Source organism: Papio anubis, chromosome 5 (genome assembly GCF_008728515.1).
Source record: "Papio anubis isolate 15944 chromosome 5, Panubis1.0, whole genome shotgun sequence".
Classification (NCBI taxonomy): Eukaryota; Metazoa; Chordata; class Mammalia; order Primates; family Cercopithecidae; genus Papio; species Papio anubis.
In genome coordinates, this window is record NC_044980.1 from 57,204,801 (window position 1) to 57,229,930 (window position 25,130).

Consider the following 25,130-nt stretch of genomic DNA (forward strand, 5'->3'; position numbering starts at 1 on the left):
AGTTTGCTGCATCCATGTCCCTACAAAGGACACAAACTCATCCTTTTTTTTGGCTGCAAATCTATGGTGTATATGTGCCACATTTTCTTAATCCAGTCTGTCACTGATGGACATTTGGGTTGATTCCAAGTCTTTGCTATTGTGAATAGTGCCACAATGAACATACATGTGCATGTGTCTTTATAGCAGCATGATTTATAATCCTTTGGGTATATCCCCAGTAATGGGATGGCTGGGCCATATGGTACTTCTAGTTCTAGATCCTTGAGGAATTGCCATACTGTTTTCCATAATGGTTGAACTCGTTTGCAATCCCACCAACAGTGTAAAAGCATTCCTATTTCTCCACATCCTCTCCAGCACCTGTTGTTTCCTGACTTTTGAATGATCGTCATTCTAACTGGTGTGAGATGGTATCTCATTGTGGTTTTGATTTGCATTTCTCTGATGGCCAGTGATGATGAGCATTTTTTCATGTGTCTGTTAGCTGTATGCATGTCTTCTTTTGAGAAATGTCTGTTCATATTCCTTGCCCACTTTTTGATGGGGTTGTTTGTTTTTTTCTTGTAAATTTGTTTGAGTTCTTTGTAGGTTCTGGATATTAGCCCTTTGTCAGATGAGTAGATTGCAAAAATTTTCTCCCATGCTGTAGGTTGCCTGTTCACTCTAGTGGTAGTTTCTTTTGCTGTGCAAAAGCTCTTTAGTTTAATGAGATCCCATTTGTCAATTTTGGCTTTTGTTGCCATTGCTTTTGGTGTTTTAGACATGAAGTCCTTGCCCATGCCTGTGTCCTGAATGGTATTACCTAGGTTTTATTCTAGGGTTTTTATGGTATTAGGTCTAACATTTAAGTCTCTAATCCATCTTGAATTAATTTTCGTATAAGGAGTAAGGAAAGGATCCAGTTTCAGCTTTCTACTTATGGCCAGCCAATTTTCCCAGTACCATTTATTAAATAGGGAATCTTTTCCCATTTCTTGTTTTTCTCAGGTTTGTCAAAGATCAGATGGCTGTAGATGTGTGGTATTATTTCTGAGGACTCTGTTCTGTTCCATTGGTCTACATCTCTGTTTTGGTACCAGTACCATGCTGTTTTGGTTACTGTAGCCTTGTAGTATAGTTTGAAGTCAGGTAGCGTGATGCCTCCAGCTTTGTTCTTTTGACTTAGGATTGTCTTGGCAGTACGGGCTCTTTTTTTGGTTCCATATAAACTTTAAAGCAGTTTTTCCCAATTCTGTGAAGACAGTCATTGGCAGCTTAATGGGGATGGCATTGAATCTATAAATTACCTGGGGCAGTGTGTCCATTTTCACAATATTGATTCTTCCTATCCATGAGCATGGTATGTTCTTCCATTTGTTTGTGTCCTCTTTTATTTCACTGAGCAGTGGTTTGTAGTTCTCCTTGAAGAGGTGCTTTACATCCCTTGTAAGTTGGATTTCTTGGTATTTTATTCTCTTTGAAGCAATTGTGAATGGAAGTTCATTCATGATTTGGCTCTCTGTTTGTCTGTTACTGGTGTATAAGAATGCTTGTGATTTTTGCATGTTGATTTTGTATCCTGAGACTTTGCTGAAGTTGCTTATCAGCTTAAGGAGATTTGGGGCTGAGACAGTGGGGTTTTCTATATGTATACAATCATGTCATCTGCAAACAGGGACAATTTGACTTCTTCTTTTCCTAACTGAATACCCTTGATTTCTTTCTCTTTCCTGATTGCCCTAGCCAGAACTTCCAACACTATGTTGAATAGGAGTGGTGAGAGAGGGCATCCCTGTCTTGTGCCAGTTTTCAAAGGGAATGCTTCCAGTTTTTGTCCATTCAGTATGATATTGGCTGTGGGTTTGTCATAAATAGCTCATTATTTTGAGATACATTCCATCAATACCGAATTTATTGAGAATTTTTAGCATGAAGGGCTGTTGAATTTTGTCAAAGACCTTTTCTGCATCTATTGAGATAATCATGTGATTTTTGTCTTTGGTTCTGTTTATATGCTGGATTATGTTTATTGATTTCCGTGTGTTGAACCAGCCTTGCATCCCAGGGATGAAGCCCACTTGATCATGGTGGATAAGCTTTTTGATATGCTGCTGGATTTGGTTTGCCAGTATTTTATTGAGGATTTTTCCATCGATGTTCATCAGGGATATTGGTCTAAAATTCTCTTTTTTTTGTTGTGTCTCTGCTAGGCTTTGGTATCAGCATGATGTTGGCATCATAAAAAGAGTTAGGGAGGATTCCCTCTTTTTCTATTGATTGGAATAGTTTCAGAAGGAATGGTACCAGCTCCTCCTTGTACCTCTGGTAGAATTCAGCTGTGAATCCATCTGGTCCTGGACTGTTTTTGGTTGGTAGGCTATTAATTATTACCTCAATTTCAGAGCCTGCTATTGGTCTATTCAGGGATTCAACTTCTTCCTGGTTTAGTCTTGGGAGGGAGTAAGTGTCCAGGAAATTATCAATTTCTTCTAGATTTTCTAGTTTATTTGCGTAGAGGTGTTTATAGTATTCTCTGATGGTAGTTTGTATTTCTGTGGGGTCGGTGGTGATATCCCCTTTATCATTTTTTATTGAGTCTATTTGATTCTCCTATCTTTTCTTCTTTATTAGTCTTGCTAGCGATCTATCAATTTTGTTGGTCCTTTCAAAAAACCAGCTCCTGGATTCATTGATTTTTTTGGAGGATTTTTTGTCTCTATCTCCTTCAGTTCTGCTCTGATCTTAGTTATTTCTTGCCTTCTGCTAGCTTTTGAATGTGTTTGCTCTTGCTTCTCTAGTTCTTTTAATTGTGATGTTAAAGTGTCAATTTTAGATCTTTCCAGCTTTCTCTTGTGGGCATTTAGTGCTATAAATTTCCGTCTACACACTGCTTTAAATGTGTCCCAGAGATTCTGGTATGTTGTATCTTTGTTCTCATTGGTTTCAAAGAACATCTTTATTTCTGCCTTCATTTCGTTATGTACCCAGTAGTCATTCAGGAGCAGGTTGTTCAGTTTCCATGTAGTTGAGCGGTTTTCATTGAGTTTCTTCGTCCTGAGTTCTAGTTTGATTGCACTGTGGTCTGAGAGACAATTTGTTATAATTTCTGTGCTTTTACATTTGCTGAGGAGTGCTTTACTTCCAATTATGTGGTCAATTTTTGAATAAGTGTGATGTGGTACTGAGAAGAATGTATATTCTGTTGATTTGGGGTGGAGAATTCTGTCGATGTCTATTAGGTCCACTTGGTGCAGAGTTGAGTTGAATTCCTGGATATCCTTGTTAACTTTCTGTCTCGTTGATCTGTCTAATGTTGACAGTGGGGTGTTGAAGTCTCCCATTATTATTGTATGGGAGTCTAAGTCTCTTTGTAAGTCTCTAAGGATTTTAAGGCTTTATGAATCTGGGTGCTCCTGTATTGGGTGCATATATATTTAGGATAGTTAGCTCTTCCTGTTGAATTGATCCCTTTACCATTATGTAATGGCCTTCTTTGTCTCTTTTGATGATGGTTTAAAGTCTGTTTTATCAGAGACTAGGATTGCAACCCCTGCTTTTTTATGTTCTCCATTTGCTTGGTAGATCTTCCTACATCCCTTTATTTTGAGCCTGTGTGTGTCTCTGCTGTGAGGTGGGTCTCCTGAATACAGCAAACTAATGGGTCTTGACTCTTTATCCAGTTTGCCAGTCTGTGTCTTTTAATTGGGCCATTTAGTCCATTTACATTTAAGGTTAATATTGTTATGTGTGAACTTGATCCTGTTATTATGATGTTAACTGGTTATTTTGCTCGTTCGTTGATGAAATTTCTTCCTAGCATCGATGGTCTTTACATTTTGGCATGTTTTTGCAATGGCTGGTACCGGTTGTTCCTTCCATGTTTAGTGCTTCCTTCAGGGTCTCTTGTAAGGCAGGCCTGGTGGTGACAAAATGTCTAAGCATTTGCTTATCTGTAAAGGATTTTATTTCTTCTTCACTTATGAAATTTATTTTGGCTGGATATGAAATTCTGGGTTGAAAATTCTTTAAGAATGTTGAATATTGACCCTCACTCTCTTCTGGCTTGTAGAGTTTCTGCCGAGGGATCTGTTGTTAGTCTGATGGGCTTCCCTTTTTGGTTAACCCAACCTTTCTCTCTGGCTGCCCTTAACAGTTTTTCCTTCATTTCAACTTTGGTGAATCTGACAGTTATGTGTCTTGGAGTTGCTCTTCTCAAGGAGTATCTTTGTGGCATTTTCTGTATTTCCTGAATTTGAATGTTGGCCTGCCTTACAGGGTTGGGGAAGTTCTCCTGGATGATATCCTGAAGAGTGTTTTCCAACTTGGTTCCATTTTCCCCCTCACTTTCAGGCACCCCAATCAGACGTAGATTTGGTCTTTTCACATAATCCCATACTTCTTGAAGGCTTCGTTCATTTCTTTTTCCTCTTTTTTTTTTTTAGACTTCTCTTCTCACTTCGTTTCATTCATTTGATCCTCAGTCGCTGATACTCTTTCTTCCAGTTGATCGAGTCGGTTACTGAAGCTTTGCGTTTGTCACGTATTTCTCATGTCATGGTTTTTATCTCTGTCAGTTTGTTTATGGCCTTCTCTGCATTGATTATTCTAGTTATCCATTCTTCCATTCTTTTTTCAAGATTTTTAGTTTCTTTGCATTGAGTACGTAATTCCTCCTTTAGCTCTGAGAAGTTTGATGGACTGAAGCCTTCTTCTCTCAACTTGTCAAAGTCATTCTCCGTCCAGCTTTGATCCGTTGCTGGCGATGAGCTGCGTTGCTTTGGAGGGGGAGATGTGCTCTCATTTTTTGAATTTCCAGCTTTTCTTCCCTGCTTTTTCCCCATCTTTGTGGTTTTATCTGCCTTTGGTCTTTGATAATGGTGACGTACTGATGGGGTTTTGGTGTGGGTGTCCTTCCTGTTTGTTAGTATTCCTTCTAAGAGTCAGGACTCTCAGCTGTAGATCTGTTGGAGATTGCTTGAGGTCCACTCCAGACCCTGTTTGCCTGTGTATCAGCAGCAGAGGCTGCAGAAGATAGAATATTGCTGAACAGCGAGTGTACCTGTCTGATTCTTGCTTTGGAAGCTTCGTCTCAGGGGTATACCCCGCTGTGTGAGGTGTGGGGTGTCGGTCTGCCCCTAGTGGGGGATGTCTCCCAGTTAAGCTACTGAGGGGTCAGGGACCCACTTGAGCAGGCAGTCTGTTCATTCTCAGATCTCAGCCTCCGTGTTGGGAGATCCACTGCTCTCTTCAAAGCTGTCAGACAGGGTCGTTTGCATCTGCAGAGGTTTCTGCTGCTTTTTTGTTTGTTTGTTTAGCTGTGCCCTGTCCCCAGAGCTGGAGTCTACAGAGACAGGCAGGCCTCCTTGAGCTGCTGTGGGCTCCACCCAGTTTGAGCTCCCCAGTGGCTTTGTTTACCTACTTAAGCCTCAGCAATCGCGGGTGCCCCTTCCCCAGCCTGGCTGCTGCCTTGCCCTTAGATGGCAGACTGCTGTGCTAGCAATGAGGGAGGCTCTGGGGGCGTGGGACCCTCCCGGCCAGGTGTGTTATATAATCTCCTGGTGTGCCATTTACTAAGACCCTTGGTAAAGCGCAGTATTGGGGTGGGAGTTACCCGATTTTCCAGGTGTTGTATGTCTCAGTTCCCCTGGCTAGGAAAAGGGATTCCCTTCCCCCTTGCGCTTCCCAGGTGAGGCGATGCCTCGCCCTGCTTCAGCTCTTGCTGGTCGGGCTGCAGCAGCTGACCATCACCAATTGTCCAGCACTCCCTACTGAGATGAACCCTGTACCTCAGTTGAAAATGCGGAAATCACCCGTCTTCTGTGTCGCTGGCGCTGGGAGCTGGAGACTGGAGCTGTTCCTATTCGGCCATCTTGCTCCGCCCCATCACAGTGTTTTCTTTAATGCAGTGTTTTAATTACCAAAGATATTAATGATACATTTTTCTAAGCTTTCATCTCTGCCTGGTCTCTGTTTCTTTTAAGGCGCTGTTTTTGTATTCAGTTAGTTTTTTTGTTTTCCCTTTTTCATATGAAACATTTTAATCATATCTCTTGATCCTTGGTTGCCTTCTCTTATTTACTTACTTTCTATTATGAGAAGTTTGAAGCATATACAAAAAAGGAAGAAAAGTGTAATGAATCCTGAAGCATCACCCAACTTCTAGATCAGCATTTTGTCTGTATGAATTTAGGAATGGACACTAAAAAGCTGAGTAGAAGGATTGTGTGTGTGGTGTGCTGGGGAGGCTTGCTGATGATGGTGGTTTTTTTTCTTGAGACCGGATCTCACTCTGTTGCCCAGGCTGGAGTGCAGTGGTGTGATCTCTGCTCACCACAATCTCTGCCTCCAGAGTTCAAGTGATCCTCCTGCCTCAGCCTCCCTAGTAGCTGGGGCTATAGGCGTGCACCACCATGCCTGGCTAATTTTTGTATATTTAGTGGAGACAGTGTTTCATACTGTTGGCCTGTCTAGTCTCAAACACCTGACCTCAGCTGATCTGCCCGCCTGACCTCCCAAAGTGCTGGGATCACAGGCATGAGCCACTGCTACCGGCCATAATTTTGTGTTTTTCTTTTAGAATGATCTGGTTAGGTTTTGTAGGAGAATGTTTTTGGGTTAATTTTTTAAGGTCTTTCCTCAGTGAAAGACCCCTCAGTCTCCTGCCTGTTACATGCTGATATAATCTTCCTGTTTTATGTCATATCCCTGTTCTTGATTACGTGGTATCTCCTTGTTTTGAAACCATCTGTTTTATCTAAGCAGAAAATAAATAGCTGATTTTATGCTGGTTCAGAGGAGGGTCAGTCAGTTTTCTGCTTATGTATCTGGATGAGATCTTGGCATCAAACTGCTTTCTAAACATTTTCTAGAAGTCCTCTTATTCTCAATAGTTCCTTTTCACTGTCCTCCAATCCTCTGTCCCCCAGATGCATGCATGCATGTGCACACGCACTTGTGCACACACACCCCTCAAAATACCTGGTGCCATTAGTTCCTCAGTCTTTTTTCTGTAGTGTAAATCAGGTAGTTTGTCTTTTCCTGCCGCCCCTGCTGGTTTTTAGTTTTGGTTTCTTCGTTAGCTAAATCAGTTAGCACTTGTCTTTCTTCCCAGCTTCCAAAGTGAATTACTTTTATCTTTTCTTATGCTGTCTTTGTATTTCTGTTTTTAGTTCTTTAAAAAAAGGGAAAAATCCTTCTGTATCCTTTTAGTTGGCTTTGGGAAAGAACAGTAGTAAATGCATGTGTTGAAACTGTTCATCCATTAGCTGTTAACATAGTGATTTCTAACACTGCTTTATTTGGTATAGCAGGAACGTAGAGTATAGAGCTTGCGTAGGGGGAACTGGTCAGGAAGGCTAAGTGAACATCTCTTGAAGGTCAGAGGAAGAAATGTTATTTTTATTTTAGAAAAGTAGTCAGGGCACCACTGAGGTCACTAGTTCGGAAGAGGGTAAAACTAAGGTCAAATAGACTAATTAGGAGACTGTTAATCAGAAAAAAGATGATAAGAACCTGAATTATGGAGAGAAGGGGAAAGATTTGAAAAATATTTAGGAGATATTTCTTCTTTGAAGAAGAAGAAGAACCAGGAGGTAGTTATGATATAATTTATCACTAGGTAATTAGTGATTCATGTCACTTGAGTTAGGAAATACGTGAAGAAGAACTGTATTTTAGGAAGACAATGAGTTGGTTCAGTATTAGAGGTTGAGATGACGTTCTAGCTGATAATGTGCTGTAGTTAGTTGATTATCTGGAGTTCAGAGAGTTGTTTCAGAGATGATGGATTTGTGTATCATCAGTGTGTTCATGGGACATGAGAAGAGAGCCAAGGATACTACCCTGAGAATGGTCAGTATTTGAGGGTGCTGTTTTTTTTTTTTGTTTTGTTTTTTTTTTTAATGTTTCTTTTGTGGAAGTAATTATAGATTCACGGGACGTTTCAAGGATTGTATAGAGAAATCCCATGTATCCTTCACCCAATTTCTCCTTACATCTCATGTAATTATAGTAGAATATTAATTCTCCTCTCCTTAATTATTCCTGGTAGTTCTCTTATTTTAATAACTGATGAATTTATTTTTGAACTTTCAGAGTATTGTAGGCAATGTCTTGTATTTACTGTGGACCCAAAGGGTGCTTACATTTACTTAAAGCTGCATATCAGGGATTGGACACATTCTTTAGCCACTAGAATTGTAAGGTACTGAATCTCTTCAGGTGTTGATTAAGACAGTGTGTGTGTTTAGCAGTTGCTTACTTTAGTTTTGCTAATGATAGCATATTTTGAATATTGGAATACAGACTTAAGTAAGTAGATAAATTTTCCAAGGAAATTTTAAGTCAACTTGATAATCAAAATGAACTTGACTGTTTTTTTTTTCCTTAATATTCTTTCTTTTTTGTTTCATGAAAGATTGAGCTATGTAGAGTGACGTTGAAGTGAGTTTTAAGACCCACTGTGTACTACTCTGTTAAATAATGGTATTTTCATAATTCTCTTCCTTTGGAAAACTCTTTAATAAAGTCTTCCAAGTGGTTTTTCATGATAAAAAGGGCCAAAATTGTATTTAACATAAGTTCTGGAGATTTAATATACAGTGCAGTGACTATAGTTAAAAAATAATGTATTGTACATTGGAGATTTGCAGGTAAAATCCCAACAATTGAACTTAGTAGTATATGTCATCAAAAGGGGAATACATGTATGCTATGTGGCGTTATAATTTGCTTTGAATTATATTGACATTTGAATTACTTCTTAGGTGAGGAGGTATTTGGTAATTTATTTGGTTTCCTGTTTGTGTTCATCAAATTATAGATATTATGTTTTACAGATTGATGTTTTACCCCTTTGTTTTCTTCCAAAATACTTACTGTGTAATACATTGAATCAGCCTCCCTAAGACAGTAATTCAGCAAACTAGAATTTTATATCAAAACTTACCTTCTTCTTCCATCTTTGTGTTCTTGATTCTTTAAAAATATTATCAAAAATTCTTTAATACATTGAAAAGATAACAGAAAACTCCTTTGCCGTCATCCCAACATCATCCTTTTTCCTTTCCTGTATCTAAGAAGCAGTAAGTTTTTTTCTGTTTGCGTCCAGAAACATTTTTGTGTATACCATATACAGATATCTAGATATTTTTAAAAATTCTTTGACATGTGGAATTGTTATACACACTTCTGCACCTTTTAAATTTGTTTGAAAATTTAAAATTCTGTGTCAAATCCTCCCATCCTTTTGTGTGTGTGTGTGTGTGTGTTTGTGTGTGTGTGTGTGTGAGGTGAGGGGATGGACAGATTCTCGCTCTGTCATGTAGTTTGGAGTGCAGTGATGGGATCATAGCTCACTGACTGCAGCCTTGAACTCTAGGGCTCAAGCGATCCTCCTGCCTCAGTCTCCTGAGTAGCTGGGACTACAAGCAGGCAACACCATGCTTGGCTAACTTTTAAATATTTTTCAAGAACAGAGTCTTGCCATGTTGCCCAGGCTGGTCTCCAACTCCTGGCCTCAAGCAGTCCTCCCGCCTTGGCCTCCCAGTGAGTTGGGATGACAGGTGTGAGCCATGGCGTTCAGCCCCTACAATCTTTTTTAATGGCTTTTCAATATTCTTGAATCTGAAGTTCCATAATTTAATTACTTGACCGACAAACATTTAGGGTAGGTTCGTTTTAGATTATTTAGGTGAAAGCATCTATAGAATTTAAAATTCCAAGGTTAATATGTCATCTGTAGTGACAGGGAGAGGAAAATAGATATTTCTGATATGTGCAATCTCTTAAAATGAACAGATGTATGTAGCCTTGGCATATACATTTTTTTAACTGCCAATAGGCAATTGAATAGTATTTTTTAATTTTTCCTTTCCAATTATAAACAGAACTAACTTTGTTTTACTATTGCTTGACCTTCCTAAAAATATGATTCATTTTTTTTAATTGGTTTTAGGGCTTTTTATATGATAGGTAATTTTTTGGTGGGGGATGGGACATTAGAGTGTCTTATTGTAAGTTTTATTTATACTTCCCATAGGGATTAGGAGCAGACAGCAAGAACCTGTACCCTTTCCTGCTCCCAGTTATTCAACTGAGTACAGATGTTTCCCAGCCTCCACATGTTTATCTTCTGGAAGATGGTTTAGAATTATGGTAAGAGGAAAAACTTAATACCATGGATCTTATTTTATTCGTGACCTTTCCTACTCTCATGCCAATGAAGTTAAGGTCATGTAATAGGGTTTTGAAAACAAAAAGTGTAAACTCTGTTTCTTCAAACTGGGCCATATATCTCCTTTTTTTTGACAGCTGTCACTCAGTGTAGGATTACAGTAGACAAAGTTAAAGGTGGACATTTCAGTAGGAACTCAACTGCATTTCATCTTTTGGAATTTGTCATGTAAAATGGGGTCATGGTAACTTTTCCAAAAAGTTTTTGACTTATAATTTCCAGTCTGTTAAATGAGATGTTTGGGGGATATTAAGGTCCTCTTACTACTTAACCAAGCATCGAGATATTATACCTCAGCTCCAAATGCTAATGCTACTTACAGTCTTAACTTATTGTTTTACTGAGTAAATTAGTAGTATGCATTATTAAGAGGTTAAAAAAAATGCCCTGCTTCTGTGGCAGCTCAGTGCTACAAAGGCTTATTGACTGCCCATGGTGTGTAAGCAGCTGTGCTAGAAAATCCTTTTGCTTTATTAAACTCACTGTACTGTTGGCAACAGTTTTTTCCAGAGACAGTCTTTCAGTAATACATGAAAAGTTTCAAAATCCCGTTATGTAAATTGATAGTGCAGTTAAAGAAAGCAAATCATAGAGATCAACCATAAAAGAAATGAACATTTGTTTCTCTTCATCCCTGCCTCCCTCCCTTTGGAACTTGCTTCCTTCCTTCTATTGTTTTTCTTAGATGTCTAGAATTTAACAGTTTTGGTTCTTAGAAATTACCTTTGATGCAAATTATAAATAATGATCTATATCAGGATATGAGATGAATGACTTTAAAACTTTGCTGAGTAGATACTTATTAATTTGTGGTTTGCGTTCCTCAGAAAGGTATTGTTCAAACTGAAATGGCATCTATATGGTTTGGTTGTAAATTAGCCTGTTGTTGAAATATTTTATATTCAAACATTTTGTATAAGGATGGATTACTTTAGATCAGAGGTTGGCAAACTTGTACTGGACAGGACCAGATATTAAGTATTTTAGGCTTTCTAAGTGACACAGTCTTTGTTGCAACTATTCGACTCTACTGTCAGTGTCAAAACCGTCATAGACAATACATAAACAAGTAGGTATGGCTGTGCACCAGTTAAACATCATTTATAGAAATAAGTACGTGGGTGGATTTAGCCCATGAACTGTAGTTTGCCAACCTCTGCCCTAGATTGTAAGATAAAATATTAATTCCTGGCAGATAAATAATTTTTGTAAACATGTAGATATTATATGATGTTGAATGTTAGAAAAAAATCCAATACTAAAGAGATTAGACTCAGAGTTATCAGTATTGCTGACAATATATTAATGTGTTTATTAAAGGTGTAGATATTTTCAAGGGATTACATTAAAAAGTAGTAGTAAAAATGCACTGCTTTGTTAATGGAAATGTTTTTTCCTAGCCTTTAGTTACTTGCTAATGAAAATAAAATATTAGGAGAAAAAATTTTTAATTACCTAATTTGTTAATAGTTGAGTTTCTTTAAAGAGAAAAAATTCATGAAGAAGGAGTTTCTTGATGGGTTAGAGTTTATATTTGAAATCAGGCAAACATAGGCACCATTCCCAGTGATATTACTGCATTATATATGTAATTTGAATAAGTTAATCATCATTGGTGAACCACAGTTTCCTTGTCTGTAAAATGAAGAGTAATTCCTACCCTTACATGATTGTCGTGAATATCAGATAATGTTTGCTGAAGTGGTTGGCACTTTGGATATGGCATTCAATGCTTGAAAATAATTCAAGATTGCCTAGGAAGGAAAGGACAGATAGAGAACATTCTGCCCAGGGCAGAATTCTAACGAACTTGTAACATTTTGAGGACACGAGGAGCCATCTACAAAGACAGAGAAGAGCTATGTACTTATATAGTAGGAAAACCAAGCCAAGAGAGGATAACATTTCCTAGAAGAGGGGAGAGTGGTCAACTTTGTCAAATGTTGCTGATTTTCCTACTAAGATTGGTATAGAGATGTGGATTTGGCCACATGAAGATGTTAGGAGGGTTTTCACCGGAGTGGTAAGAACATAAATTAGAATTGGAATAGACTGAAGAATGAATTGAAGGTAAGTCCGTACAGACTATACACACTGATAACTTGTTTGAGAGCTTTTACTATTAAGAGGAGCATAGAAATGGGGCAACAGCTGGGTAGTGTGGGAAATGTTAAGATCTAGAGGAATGGGTGAGGCTGGATTGAGAGAGTGGGATAAGTAAAGGAAGCAAAAAGTGGTGGGATTCAGAGCTCAAGTGCAGGGGTTGAATTTTAGTAGCAGCTGGGATACTTCATCCATTTTAACTGGAGGCAGAAGGTGGTTTTCCAAATTTTGTAGTGTAATGAGATAGGAAGGTGTTCCATCCAATAGCTTCTATTTTCTCAACAAAATATGAAGCATTGTCATTAGTGGGGAGTAATGGGCTGAATTAGGAGTTTGTACAAGATATGAGAGGTCTGTAGGTGAGAGAAAGTATGAAGTAGTTATCTTAGAGAATGGGAATTTGAATTTATTAGGGATGAAACCAGTACCACTCGATGCTTGGGGTCACGAATATAAAGTGAAACTCTCAGACTGATTATGTGATTTATCTCCCACTATGGCTTTTTATTTTCCTCTTGCTCCATCTCACTAGAGATTTGTCAGTTACTAGTCTTTTCAAAAACAACCTTTGGCCTTGGTTCTCTTTGTTGTATATCTGTTTCCTATTTATTAATATCTGTTCTTATGTTTATTATCTTATTCTGCTTGCTTTAGGTTTATGGGCTTGTTGTCATCTGATCTCCTTTCTAAGAAAATCAGCTTATCAACTCTTAGCCTTTCTTCTATCATAATATAAACATTTAATACAATAAATTATTTTTATACAGAATTTGAACAAAAGACCTTGAATAGTTTTTTTTTATTTTTATTTTTAAGATAATTGGATGAGGTAGTAATGAATACTGGTAAGCAGTCAGCAGTATCAGCTATATCTTGTTAAATGTAATATGATCATTTTTAAAAACGAAACAAATTTGATTGCTTTTTGTCATTTACTCAAAAGATCATATCTTTCTCTTAAGAAAAAAGCCTTTCTTTTAAAAGAACTTTGACTTCCTAGGATAAACTTGACTTGGTGGGGAATTCTACTATTAATGCATATTATAAACATTTTTCTAATACTTTATCTAATTTTATTTTTTCCTCTATTAATGAGCTGGATCTGTGATCTACATTTTGTGATTCTTCTTGATTTTATATCAGTGCTATGTTTAACAATTTAAAAATGGTTTTCATTGCACTGGAATGATTTTTGTGATATGTACCAATCTATTCTTTATACGTTTGAACAATTAATTAATAAAAGGGACTGGAAATAGACCAATGTTGGGGGCCACGGGTTCTTTATAGTTATGATAGCATCATCAGGTTATTCCTTAGTTTTTAGTTTTTATAGCCAATATTAGATTTTGAATAGGCTTTCCCCTCCTTTCGTCGCTGCTGTTTTGACAATCAAAACAATCCTTGTTTTAAGGGTTGGGGGATGTGAACAGATGGACCAACCACACACTTCAGGGATAACCCATCATAGATATATATTATGTCATGGATTGTGATCAGATTAGTTTGTAATTGGCCTTTGTTACACTAAACCTTCCATGTATATGTATTATATTACGGATTGTTTCATAACTGCTAATGCGGTCAGATTGGCTTGTAATTGCCTTTATTGTACTAAGTTCATATTTGTTAAGCATTAAGCATAAGTTTTACTAATTTATTAGCCTAGTTTCCCATCGAAGAACATATCAATTACATGTGGCAGAGGGACATATCAAGAAAATCAGAACAACAAATTAACTTTTTTACCTGTTTGACCAATTTGTAATAGTTATGCTTTTGGTTTATTGTTATAATTTCATTATTATGGATACTTTAGTATATACAGTTGTGTCTTTCTATCAACAGGAGATTGGTTCCAGGACTACCACATATACAAAAAATCATGCATACTCCAGTCCCGCAGTCAGCCCTGCGGAACCTGTGTATATGTGTATGTGAAAAGTCAGCCCTCCATGTACTTTGGTTTTTCATCCTGTGAATACTGTATTTTTAACCTTGCATTTGGTCGAAAAAGTCTGGATATAAGTGGACCCACTCAGTGTAAAGCTGTGTTGTGCAAGGGTCAACTGTAGTTATTTTCCTTACTACTTTTGCTGTGTATGTAGAAATACTACATAATTTGTAGACAGGTTTTTATTTTGAGACATTTGGTTAATTCTTTCTTAGAAAGATAATTTTTATAACTTACTGATTATACACTTACCTTTCTTCATTGAAATGAGACCTTTTAAAATATTTAAGTCATATGTTAATGGCTTTAATGGGCGTGGAAAGTGTTTAATCATCTGCTTTTCCTTTCTAGGTTAGTAACTTTGGAAAACAGCCCATGTATCACACCAGAGTTGCTGCGTATATTTCAGAATATGTCACCACTTCTTGGTATGTGTTAAAGCATAAACTTACTAATGTTTTTTAATGCAACCATAATTTGAAGGCATTGAAACAAATTTTTTTTTTAAAAAATATATATAAGTTCAACTTTTAGTTTAGATTCAGGGGATATATGTACAGGTGTGTTACATGGATATATTGCATGATGTTGAGGTTTGGGGTCCAGTTGATTCTGTCATCCAGTTAGTGAACATAGTACCTAATAGTTTTTCAACCTTTGAGTTCCTCCCTCTGCCTTCTAGTAGTTCACAGTATCTATTTTTGCCATGATCATGTCCATGAGTATTCAGTGTTTAGCTTCCATTTATAAATGAGAATATACATACTTTCCATTTTTATTTAATCCCTGATATTGACAAATAAGTCAATTGGTGGTGTTTGTTTTGTTTTGAGACAAGGTCTTGCTCTGTTGCCCAGGCTGGAGTGCAGTGGCATGGCATCTACTGCAGCTTCAAACTCCTGGACTGAAGCAACTCCTGTAGCTTCCTGAGTAGCTAGAGCTACAGGCACACACCACCACATCTGGCTATTTTTTTTGGAGATGGAGTTTTGCTCTTGTTGCGCCGGCTGGAGTGTAATGGCGTGATCTCGCCTCATGGCAGCCTCCACCTCCCGGGTTCAAACTATTCTCCTGCCTCAGCCTCCTGAGTAGGTATGATTACAGGCATACATCACCACACCCAGCTAATTTTTGTATTTTAGTAGAGATGGGGTTTCACCATATTGGCCAGGCTGGCCTTGAACTCGTGACCTGGTGATCTGCCTGCCTTGGCCTCCCAAAGTGCTGGGATTGTCAGAGGCAAAAAATGTCCCTGAGGTATAATGAATGACACACTGGAAAAATAGACTCACTCTTTGAAAATACCAGCAAATGTGGACTAAAAACAATTGTAACTGATTAAAAAATCATTTTCTTGCCTTATTTGTGGCATGAACATGGTGGTTAGATAATGTGATTAGTTCTTCACATTTTCTCCTAAATTTTTTGTTACTCTTTTCAAATAACAATCAAGGTAACCATTTATTTTCCAATAAAGAGCCATTTGCTGTTTGTTATCTAGAGTCCCCATAAAAGGAAAAACTTACCAAAGATGAAGTCAGTGGCAATAGGTGTTGATCTACTAGGAAAAATTTTTTCTTTCAGTCATCGTAGAGAAAGAATAGGGATCTTTGGTGAAGGCCTTTTTAGTTCTGTTCTACCTAACTTTGAGACTACATACTATCCTGCTTTAGGCAATCCACAGGTTTCTTTATATTTGACCTAGGATTAGACACCTCAGCCAGACCGTTTACCAGCTTTGTCATGAACAACATTCAGCTGCTTCCACATATGTGTGATTTCACACATTGGTATCTTTTCACTGTTTTCCACTTCAAATTCAGCATGCTTAGTCTCCACAATGCTCAGTTCCCTAAGAGTGGTGGGAGAGGCATTGGTAATCAAGAATAAGAGATTTAAATAGAAAGCATATGACTTACTTTACTATAACTGTATGACACTATTTTTAGTGTAGCTTTAGTTAAGTTCTCTAGTGTAGTGGTTTTTTGTTGTTGGTGGTGGTAGTGGTGGGTTTTTTTTTGTTTGTTTGTTTTTGGTTTGTTTGCTTTATGTGTGTGTGTGTTTTTGTTTTTGAGACAGAGGCTTGCTCTGTCACCCAGGCTGGAGTGTAGTGGCTCAATCTCAGCTCAGTGCAACCTCCGCCTCCCAGGTTCAAGCAGTTCTCCTGCCTCAGCCTTCCCGAGTTGCTGGGACTACAGGCATGCGCCTCCATGCCCAGCTAATTTTTGTATTTCACCATGTTGCCCAGGCTGCTCTCAAACTCCTGGCCTAATGTGATCCGCCTGCCTTGGCATCCCAGTGTGCTGGGATTACAGGCTTGAGCCACCTCTAGTGTAGTTTTAACGATAGAAATCTTTGTAGTTGATGCATGTTTCTTACCAAATCAATAAGGAGTTTTATGTGTTTGGAATAATACCTGGCACAGAGTAAGCATTATCTAAATGTTTTGCTAGTATGTTTAGTACTATCACTATCACTATTAATATTACTCCTATTTTAAAATTATCCTACCATTGACTGGCTCTTCAGGATTTGTTACTTTACTGAATCAAGAAATTAAGCCACTGGGCTAGTTGCAGTGGCTCATGCCTGTAATCAGATAGATTGCTTGAGGGCAGGTGTTTGAGACCAGTCTGGGTGACATAGCAAGACCTCATGTCTACAGGAAATAAAAGTTAGCCGGCCTTGGTGGCCCATGCTTGTGGTTCTAGCTGCTCAGGAGGCTGAAGCGAGAGGATCAAGGCTGCAGTAGCTGCAATGAGCTGTTATTCTGCTCTTGGATTCCAGCTTGGGCAACAGAGCAAGACGCTTTCTCTTAAAAAAAGAAAGGAAGAAAGAAAGAAAGGCACTGGCAGAAAGTTTCCTACTTTAAAACATATAAAGCCAACATTATAGAACACTTTAAGATGTTTAAGTTAATGGTTTTTTTAGGATGTGTTAAGTATGAATATATTCAAGGCTAAGATTCATTTTATGTCCTTTTCCCTACATGTAAATAGAATCTGATAAATTTTAAGCAGAACCAGAGGCTGTAACTAGAAGTAATTCTATTAATTTAGTTCTGATGGCTTTTTTTCTTTAAATCTATGTTATGGTGTTAATTTACTTAGTATTCTCATTACTTAAAAGATCAGCATGTGATTGGCTCTTGTCCTACTTATTATGAATGCAACACTGATGTTCCTTTAAGTGTAAACTTTTTCAGCTGGTAACTTTCTGTCAAATTTGGAAAGGATGAAGTAGATTTCTCTAGATTCTGTATAACATAATTTAATAATTCACTCCGTGTCCTCCTTACAGAAATTTAAAGGAATATATAAAATGTAAAATAAAAATTAAGTGTAGGAGCAGAATTATAAATAAAAGCAAATAGGAGTAGATTATAAAATAAAATCACACGAACGATATGAATCATATATGCCCAGTGCATAACTAAATACTTAGATAGGTTATATACAGGTTTACCTTAGAGCTCTGTAGCGGTCTGTGAAAAGAAAAACTAGTCACTTAAATCAGGGATTTTCAGTCTTGGCTCTGTTGACATTTGGGTCAGGTAATTTCTTTGTTGTGGGGAACTTTCCTGTGTATTGAAGGATGCTGAATAGTATCCTCAGCTTCTACCTGCTTGATGATAGCGATGACAAAAATGTTTCTAGACATTACCAAATGTCCTGTAGGGGACAAAATTGCCCCTGGCTGCGAACCATAGACATAAATTACTCAGTATCTGGAAGTAAATACATATCTATTGCATGATTGAAGTGTAACTTCTTGGTATTAGGACTAGACAACTTTTCTTCAGAGTCTCACTAGGGACTTGTGGATGTAATGAACAGTGTCCAGTACCTTAAAACAGATAAATTTGTTAATTTTAGGGCTATCTGTAATATCAGTATTTATTTATTTGATGATGGTAACATGTCCAAGAAAAGTTTGTCAGTGCCATCCTGGGCATGGCAGAGGCATGGAAGGCGGTGTGAAGTGACCTAATTTGTCTAGAATGGTCCAGCAATAGTTTTTAATTATCTGTAGGAAGATATGGGCTCTTTTCTTTTTATATCAAGTCTTCTTAAATGTTGGGGTTTTTTTAACATTGATTTTGATAAAATTATACTTGGCAATGATTTCAAAATTATATTCCCTGATATGCCTGGAATGAAGCCATTCTCAGTTTTCTCTTAAATATAGACCCTTGGCCCTACTTTTCATGGCAATGGCCAGACAGTCTGCTATTCATTGTTGGTCTAGAAAACAAGTATGCACAATTGCAGGCTTTCTCTCCTTGAGGAGAAAAGGATAATGTGAATTTTTCATAATGATAGCTTTATCTAATATAAAGGACCCCTTTATCCTGAGATTTTTATCTTCTGTTGTAAAAGGATACTTAGATGACAGCTTTTGTGTTTTTTTTTATGTCTTTTAGATTAGTAACTAGTAATAAGTTTATCATTTCCTGTCCCCTTCTTATCCTCATTTTTTAAAACTGTCAAATCCTAAAGTTTAGGAACTAATGCCTTCAAAGACATTTTGAGACAGGGTAGGATTGTCATTGTTTTGTGAAAATAAATGGAAAATTCACATCTGAATAGAATGTCTTCTTTCATTAGGATATGATAGATAAGAACACAGGGGCTTATCTTTTGCCAGAAATTGAGAAAAAACAAGTTGTCTTATTGTGAGTGAATATAATTTCTAAAATACTTGCAGCAAAGAATGGCAGGTTTTAGGCATCGATGGTATTTTGGGGTCATATTTTAATCTGTATAATTTTACACATACAGCCTGTATTCTCTTTTATATTATTAAGTAGTGAAACGTAAAATAGCACAGTGTCAACCTTTGATCATATTCAGTTTTAGCAAATAGTTTCTACTCTGCACTTGCAAAGGAATAGCTAAAAAGAGTATCCTTTTCTGATAAAAGCTGAAAGATTGAAAATATCTAAACTTAATATAATTTTTTTGGAGAGTGATCAGGACTCTGTTGAGAAGTCATATCGCATATTTAGTGCAAGTGCAGTAACACTCAGTAAATGTTCACTGAGTGAACCCATTTAAGCAGATGTCAAAATATGATGGTAAAATGATTCAGTTTCATGTAGTTTGCCATGCTAGCAGTAAAAATTTATTTCGAAATGAAAGGTTGGGTCAAATGGTTAGGTAGTTTTTTCCTGAAAGGAAAAAATATGGGGAGCTTGGCTTTTTTATGAATGTTTCACCTAGTGAAAAGCAAATAAGATAGCATTAAGCTTTGCGTTGATACCAGTATTCATTCATTCATTCATTCATTCATTCATTGAGACGGGGTCTCACCCTTTTGCCCACCCTAGAGTTCAGTGACATGATCATTGCTAACTGTACCCTTTAAGTCCTAGTGATGTCACTTTTTAGATATCTGTAGATACTAGTAGTCTGAATAGTGCTCAGAAGAGGTTTCTAGAATATGTGAATTAGTTTTAAATAACCATGAATCACTTCATTTAAACTAATTTTGAGCAGTGAATTAATTTGTTTTTTGTTTGTTTGACATTTATTGTTTTGGCAGAACTAAGTTCAGAAAATCTTAGAACTTGCTTTAAGATCATCAATGGTTATATCTTTTTATCATCAACGGAATTTTTACAGGTATGTTGGAGTAGTTTTTCATTATATGAAATTATATAATTATTATTTTGATTATTTCTTATTTGAAATCAGGGGGTGCCTTTTCAAACTTTTAAGATTGGTCTTATTTTAAGGCAGAGAAACATTGACTGTGAGCATTTCCCATTGCAGGGCAGATGTGCTGCATGCAATTCCTTTCTTACTTAATGCAGAAAATGTGCTATGTTAACAAATTTTTATATTCCTATAAAAATCAATGTATCGATAATCTGTATTTTTATTTGGCATAGTCTTTTTTCTTTAACTTTTCCTAGGAGTTCCAATTGAAATTTGATATGCTTAGACCATTATTAGTGTATAATTCTGAAGTGCATTATAATGAATCCCAAATGAAATTTTATGCCTTTTTGATATTACAGATATGTTCTTACATATATTGACTTTTAATTGAATTTCAGACATATGCAGTAGGTCTATGCCAGTCGTTTTGTGAACTTTTAAAGGAAATTACTACAGAAGGTCAAGTTCAGGTGCTCAAGGTATTGTAATCATTTTAAATGAATATATTTGTGAATTTTTCATTTATATTTTATGATTGGGTGTGGACTTCCATTTGGGTGTGGATGGTTCACAAGAAGGACAAGAGTTGATATAGTTCTAGACGGGCTATTTTAGCAGTTTTCAGTTGGTTTAATACCTGTGGACCAGAGGTCTCAAATCTGAAGGTTCATACACTTTCAACAGGCAACAGATCAACTGGACATCTTACGAAAATTCAATTCTGGATTTCTAACAAGGTCTGAACTGATTGGGATGTTGCCTATCTTGAGACCTCACTTTGGGTAGTAAGGATTTAAAAACTCTTGCAAATTATGCAGTGATGTAATATCTGATACTTCTCATTCTTTCATTTTGTTAGTCTGCTGTTGGGACAAAGTTTTCACTTTATAATTTGGTGGCTTTAATTTGAGTTAGCTATCAAAATTAGAGTACCATGTTTGTTGAGATTGTGTAACTATGAACCAACAGTCTCTAAGTTATATATTATCTTTATATATTATACCTGCCTTAAAGATATAAATAGTATTCAATGTATGTATTTACATATAAACAAATGTATGTAGAAATATATTAAAATATCTTTATGTATGGACTTTGAGAGAAGGTATAGCTGTTAAAAGTACCCCTATTTGGGTGCAGCAAACCAACACAGCATATGTATACATACGTGTCAAACCTGCACATTGTACACATGTATCCTAGAACCTAAACTATAATGAAATAAATAAATAAATATAAAATTGATTCAAAATAAAAAGAAAAGTACCCCTATTTTTAGTGTTGAGTTTCTCAGCTATGTTCTAAGATACGAGAACTGAATTTCTATCACAACAAAGTAGCATTATGGTGTGAAAATCGTGGCATTGCATTAGAGCCTAAAAATGATTTCACTTCCTCCCAGTGAAATGAAAGAGGTTATCCAAAGAGGTTTGCTGTAAAAAGTACACTTAAGTAATCACAATAACTGTAAGCAAGGATCCAAAGTGTACTTTAGGATCTAATTGGGTAAAAGTTTGCGCAGATAATGAAGTCTTACTTCATAATAACTGATATGGTTAGGCTTTGTGTCCACACCCAAATCACCCTATGATCAAGGGGATTGTAGGCATTACCACCCCCTGATTAGTTATCTCTACCTGGTCTCCCAAGTCAAGGGAATCCTGGGGATGGTTTCCCCCATGCTGTTCTCATGATAGCGAGTCCTCACGAGATCTGATTGTTTTATAAGGGCCTCCTCCCGCTTCGCTCAGCACTTCTTCCTGCCATCCCCTGAAGAAGCTGCCTCACTTCCCTTTCACCTTCTGCCTTGATTGTAAGTTTCCTAAGGCCTCCCCAGCTATGCTGAACTGTGACTCAGTTAAACCTCTTTCCTTTATAAATTACCCAGTCTCAGGCAGTTCTTTATAGCAGTATGAAAATTGACTCATACATTAACCAATAAGATACCATCTAGATTTGCATAAGCACAGTCTATGACGTTTGCACAACAGTGAAATCGCCTGATGACACATTTCTCAGAGCATATCCCTGTTGATAAGTGGCGCATGACTGTGTTTTTATTCACTGTCACAACTCTGCTAACATGAATCAGGCTAATATAGTGTTAAGTACTGCAGAGAAGTGAACAAGAATAAAGAGAAAGAAGATGCCATTAGGATTGTCTATTGAGCATGGGGTTTACATTTTAAAACCAAAATTTATAAACGTATTTTTGCGTCTGTAAATTGGAAGGGTCATCTGCCAGATTACTGAAGTATTAAATTATAGATTGATGAGAAAAAGAAGGAGCTTAAGGAGGTTAGTAAGGACTGTATTAGTTTCCTAGGGATGCTGTAACAAAATATCACAACCTTGGTGGCTTAAAACAAGAGTTTCTTTATAATATTTATATTAATTATATAATTAAAAAATCAGTGTTTGTGGGGCCATGCTCTTTCTGAAGGGTCCAGGGGGAGAATCTGTTCCAAGCCTTTCTCTTACCTTCTGGTGATTGCAGTCAGTCTTTTGCATTCCTTAGTTTGTGAATATGTAATCCAGCCATCTGTGCTTCCGCTGTCACATGATGTTCTCCTGGTATCTGTCTACGTCTCTGTTTTGTTTTTGTTGTTGCAGGGACAAAAGTCATAATTGATTAAGGGCATTCCCTAATATCTTCATCTTACCTTGATTACATCTGGAATATGGCAAAACTCTTTGACTTTAATTTTGTAGTTTATTAGTTTCTTTTTTAGAGCCAGGGGTTTAGAATATAAACCAGGGTGAGAATATAAACCACTGTTACCAAGAATCATGTGGGCTCTAAAGGATTTGTAATAACAGTAATCTGCATGTGGCTTGTTGAGACTGTGGATACTTGAGGCCTGGTTTATTGCACTAGTCTATTAATCCACATTTATTATTAATTTCAAAGTATTCTCCTAGCTCCAAAGCTTACAAGTAACATCAAACATGTTGCTTACTAAAATGCTTTTGTGAATTTTTATTGCATTTATGCCTTTACTAAACTGACAGAGTGGCAATAGATTAAGGAACTCAGTCTTACACAATCTCAGCTTTAGCTTTTGCTTTGGCGATAAATTCTTCTCTGGAGGTAAGAGGAAATAAGGAATTAACACGTTGGACTTACTGACTATTTGAGGAAAAAGTGATTGGTGGTGTGGGAGTGATTAAAACAAGTGAAAATTGCCATGTCATTTTAATATTGTCTTTACAGATATTTTTCTGTATGTATTCCTGTTTTAACCTTTCTCCTCTATTATACTGAGCTTCTCCATTATCCAAAGTTCAGTAAATGTGTGCTCTGTTTGCTCTGAATACATATATAGTAAGTGACTTGAAAGACGAGGAATCCATAATTTTTATGTTGAAGATGTGCATCCAGTATAAATGCCATCTTGCCTATACTGAGGATCCATTTGGAATTCTCTCCTTGACCAGCCCCTTGATTTGCATATGCTGCCCTGCTACTTTTATGGCTCTTGAGTATACTTTGGCCTTCATTTTCCTCATTTATTAGATGAGGAATGATACTAAATGATTTTTATTTTGTAAGTATGCAGTACCTGAAGTTTTCCATGTTAAATTATAATATATGTATTCTAAGTGATTAAGAAAAGGTGATTTCTCACATTTAAGCACCTGCCAGACTAAATTTGAATTGACTTCACCCCCATCCCCCACTTTTGGCTTTTCTGCAACAATGTTATTAACGTAATTGTTGAAAGACAACTTGTGAACTATTTGGAATGGCCATTGTGATTCTACTTGTTTTTATTATACTCTTACCAAATTATTAGAGGAAGCGTAGCATAGCAGATAAGACTACCCACTGAAGGGAGACTCCCAGGGTTAGAACATTGGCTTTGCTACTTCACAGCTATGTGATGTGGACAGATTACTCTTTGTTCGTCATTTTCTATCTGTAACATGGGGATGATAACTTTACCTACTTCCTAGGATAGATGTGAGGAATATTTGAGCTTATATTTATAAACAGTTACAACAATGCCTAGCATATAATAAGTGAATATAAGAGTTGGCTGTTTTTATGTAATATATAGCTGTCTCATTATTTAGTCTTTCTATGGGGGGAAATAGACTACTACAATTTTAGGGAAAATAATTTGTTTGCTAAGATCTTTGGCTGTAGAGAAACCAAGTTGTTTTACTTTATCCTTTGACCATTTATTGGAAATAAATGCTTAATACATTTATTAAATTTACTTTTAAAACTAAGCACGTGGTTTATACAATGATGTGTATTATCAGCAAGAACTGCATATTTCCGCTGACTTTTTAAAATAATTAGTAATTATAGTTTGGTTGCTGGGTGCGGTGGCTCATGCCTGTAATCCCAGCACTTTGGGAGGCTGACGTGAGTGGATTACCTGACGTTGGAAGTTTGAGACCATCCCGACCAACATAGACAAACCCTGTCTTTACTAAAAATACAAAATTAGCCGGGCACGGTGGCGCATGCCTGTAATCCCAGCTACTTGGGAGGCTGAGGCAGGAGAATCACTTGAACCTAGGAGGCAGAAGTTGCGGTGAGCCAAGGTGGTGCCATTGCACTTCAGCTTGGGCAACAAAAGCAAAACTCCATCTCAAAAAAGAAAAAAAAAAATTATTTTGACCGGGTGCGGTGGCTCACGCCTGTAATCCCAACACTTTGGGAGGCTGAGGTAGGCAGTTGATCTCAGGAGTTTGAGACTAGCCTGAGCAACACGGTGAGGCCTGTCTTTACAAAAAATACAAAAATTAGCTGAGCATGGTGGTGTGTGCCTGTAATCCTAGCTACTCAGGAGGCTGAAGTGGGAGGATCTCTTGAGCCCAGGGGTTGGAGGCTGCAGTGAGCCGAGACTGTGCCACTATACTCCAGCCTGGACAATAGAGTGAGACCCCATTTAAAAAAATAAAAAGAAGAAGAAAATTAATTGTATTTTATTTATTTATTTTGGCTGCTCAGAATAACACAATCTTTGTAAACTTTTTCATTATTGAAAATTCCAAACTAACTTACTACATATCAAAAATCTGTAGTCAAATACATAGTCATTATTTTTGTAACATTTAATACAAATTACAAATTAAGGCAATTTCTCTGTAAGTATGCCAACAGTAGATTATTATTAGGATACAAATACTTGAATTAAGAAATTTGGAGTCAGAGATGGTGGTGTGTGCCTTTAATCCT

At 37.0% G+C, this 25,130-nt stretch overlaps 1 protein-coding gene across 5 annotated transcripts in view; it reads left to right on the forward strand.

Annotated features, from left to right (window-relative positions):
• Positions 1-25,130, forward strand: part of IPO11 (importin 11) — a 228,075-nt gene that overhangs the window by 105,978 nt on the left and 96,967 nt on the right. For all 5 annotated transcript variants that reach the window (XM_021939382.2, XM_021939383.2, XM_021939384.2 and 2 more), the window contains exons 21-24: positions 10,022-10,137; positions 14,625-14,701; positions 19,818-19,897; positions 20,335-20,415. In XM_021939382.2, coding sequence (XP_021795074.1) covers positions 10,022-10,137; positions 14,625-14,701; positions 19,818-19,897; positions 20,335-20,415 — 354 coding nt within the window. The remainder of the gene's footprint in view (positions 1-10,021; positions 10,138-14,624; positions 14,702-19,817; positions 19,898-20,334; positions 20,416-25,130) is intronic.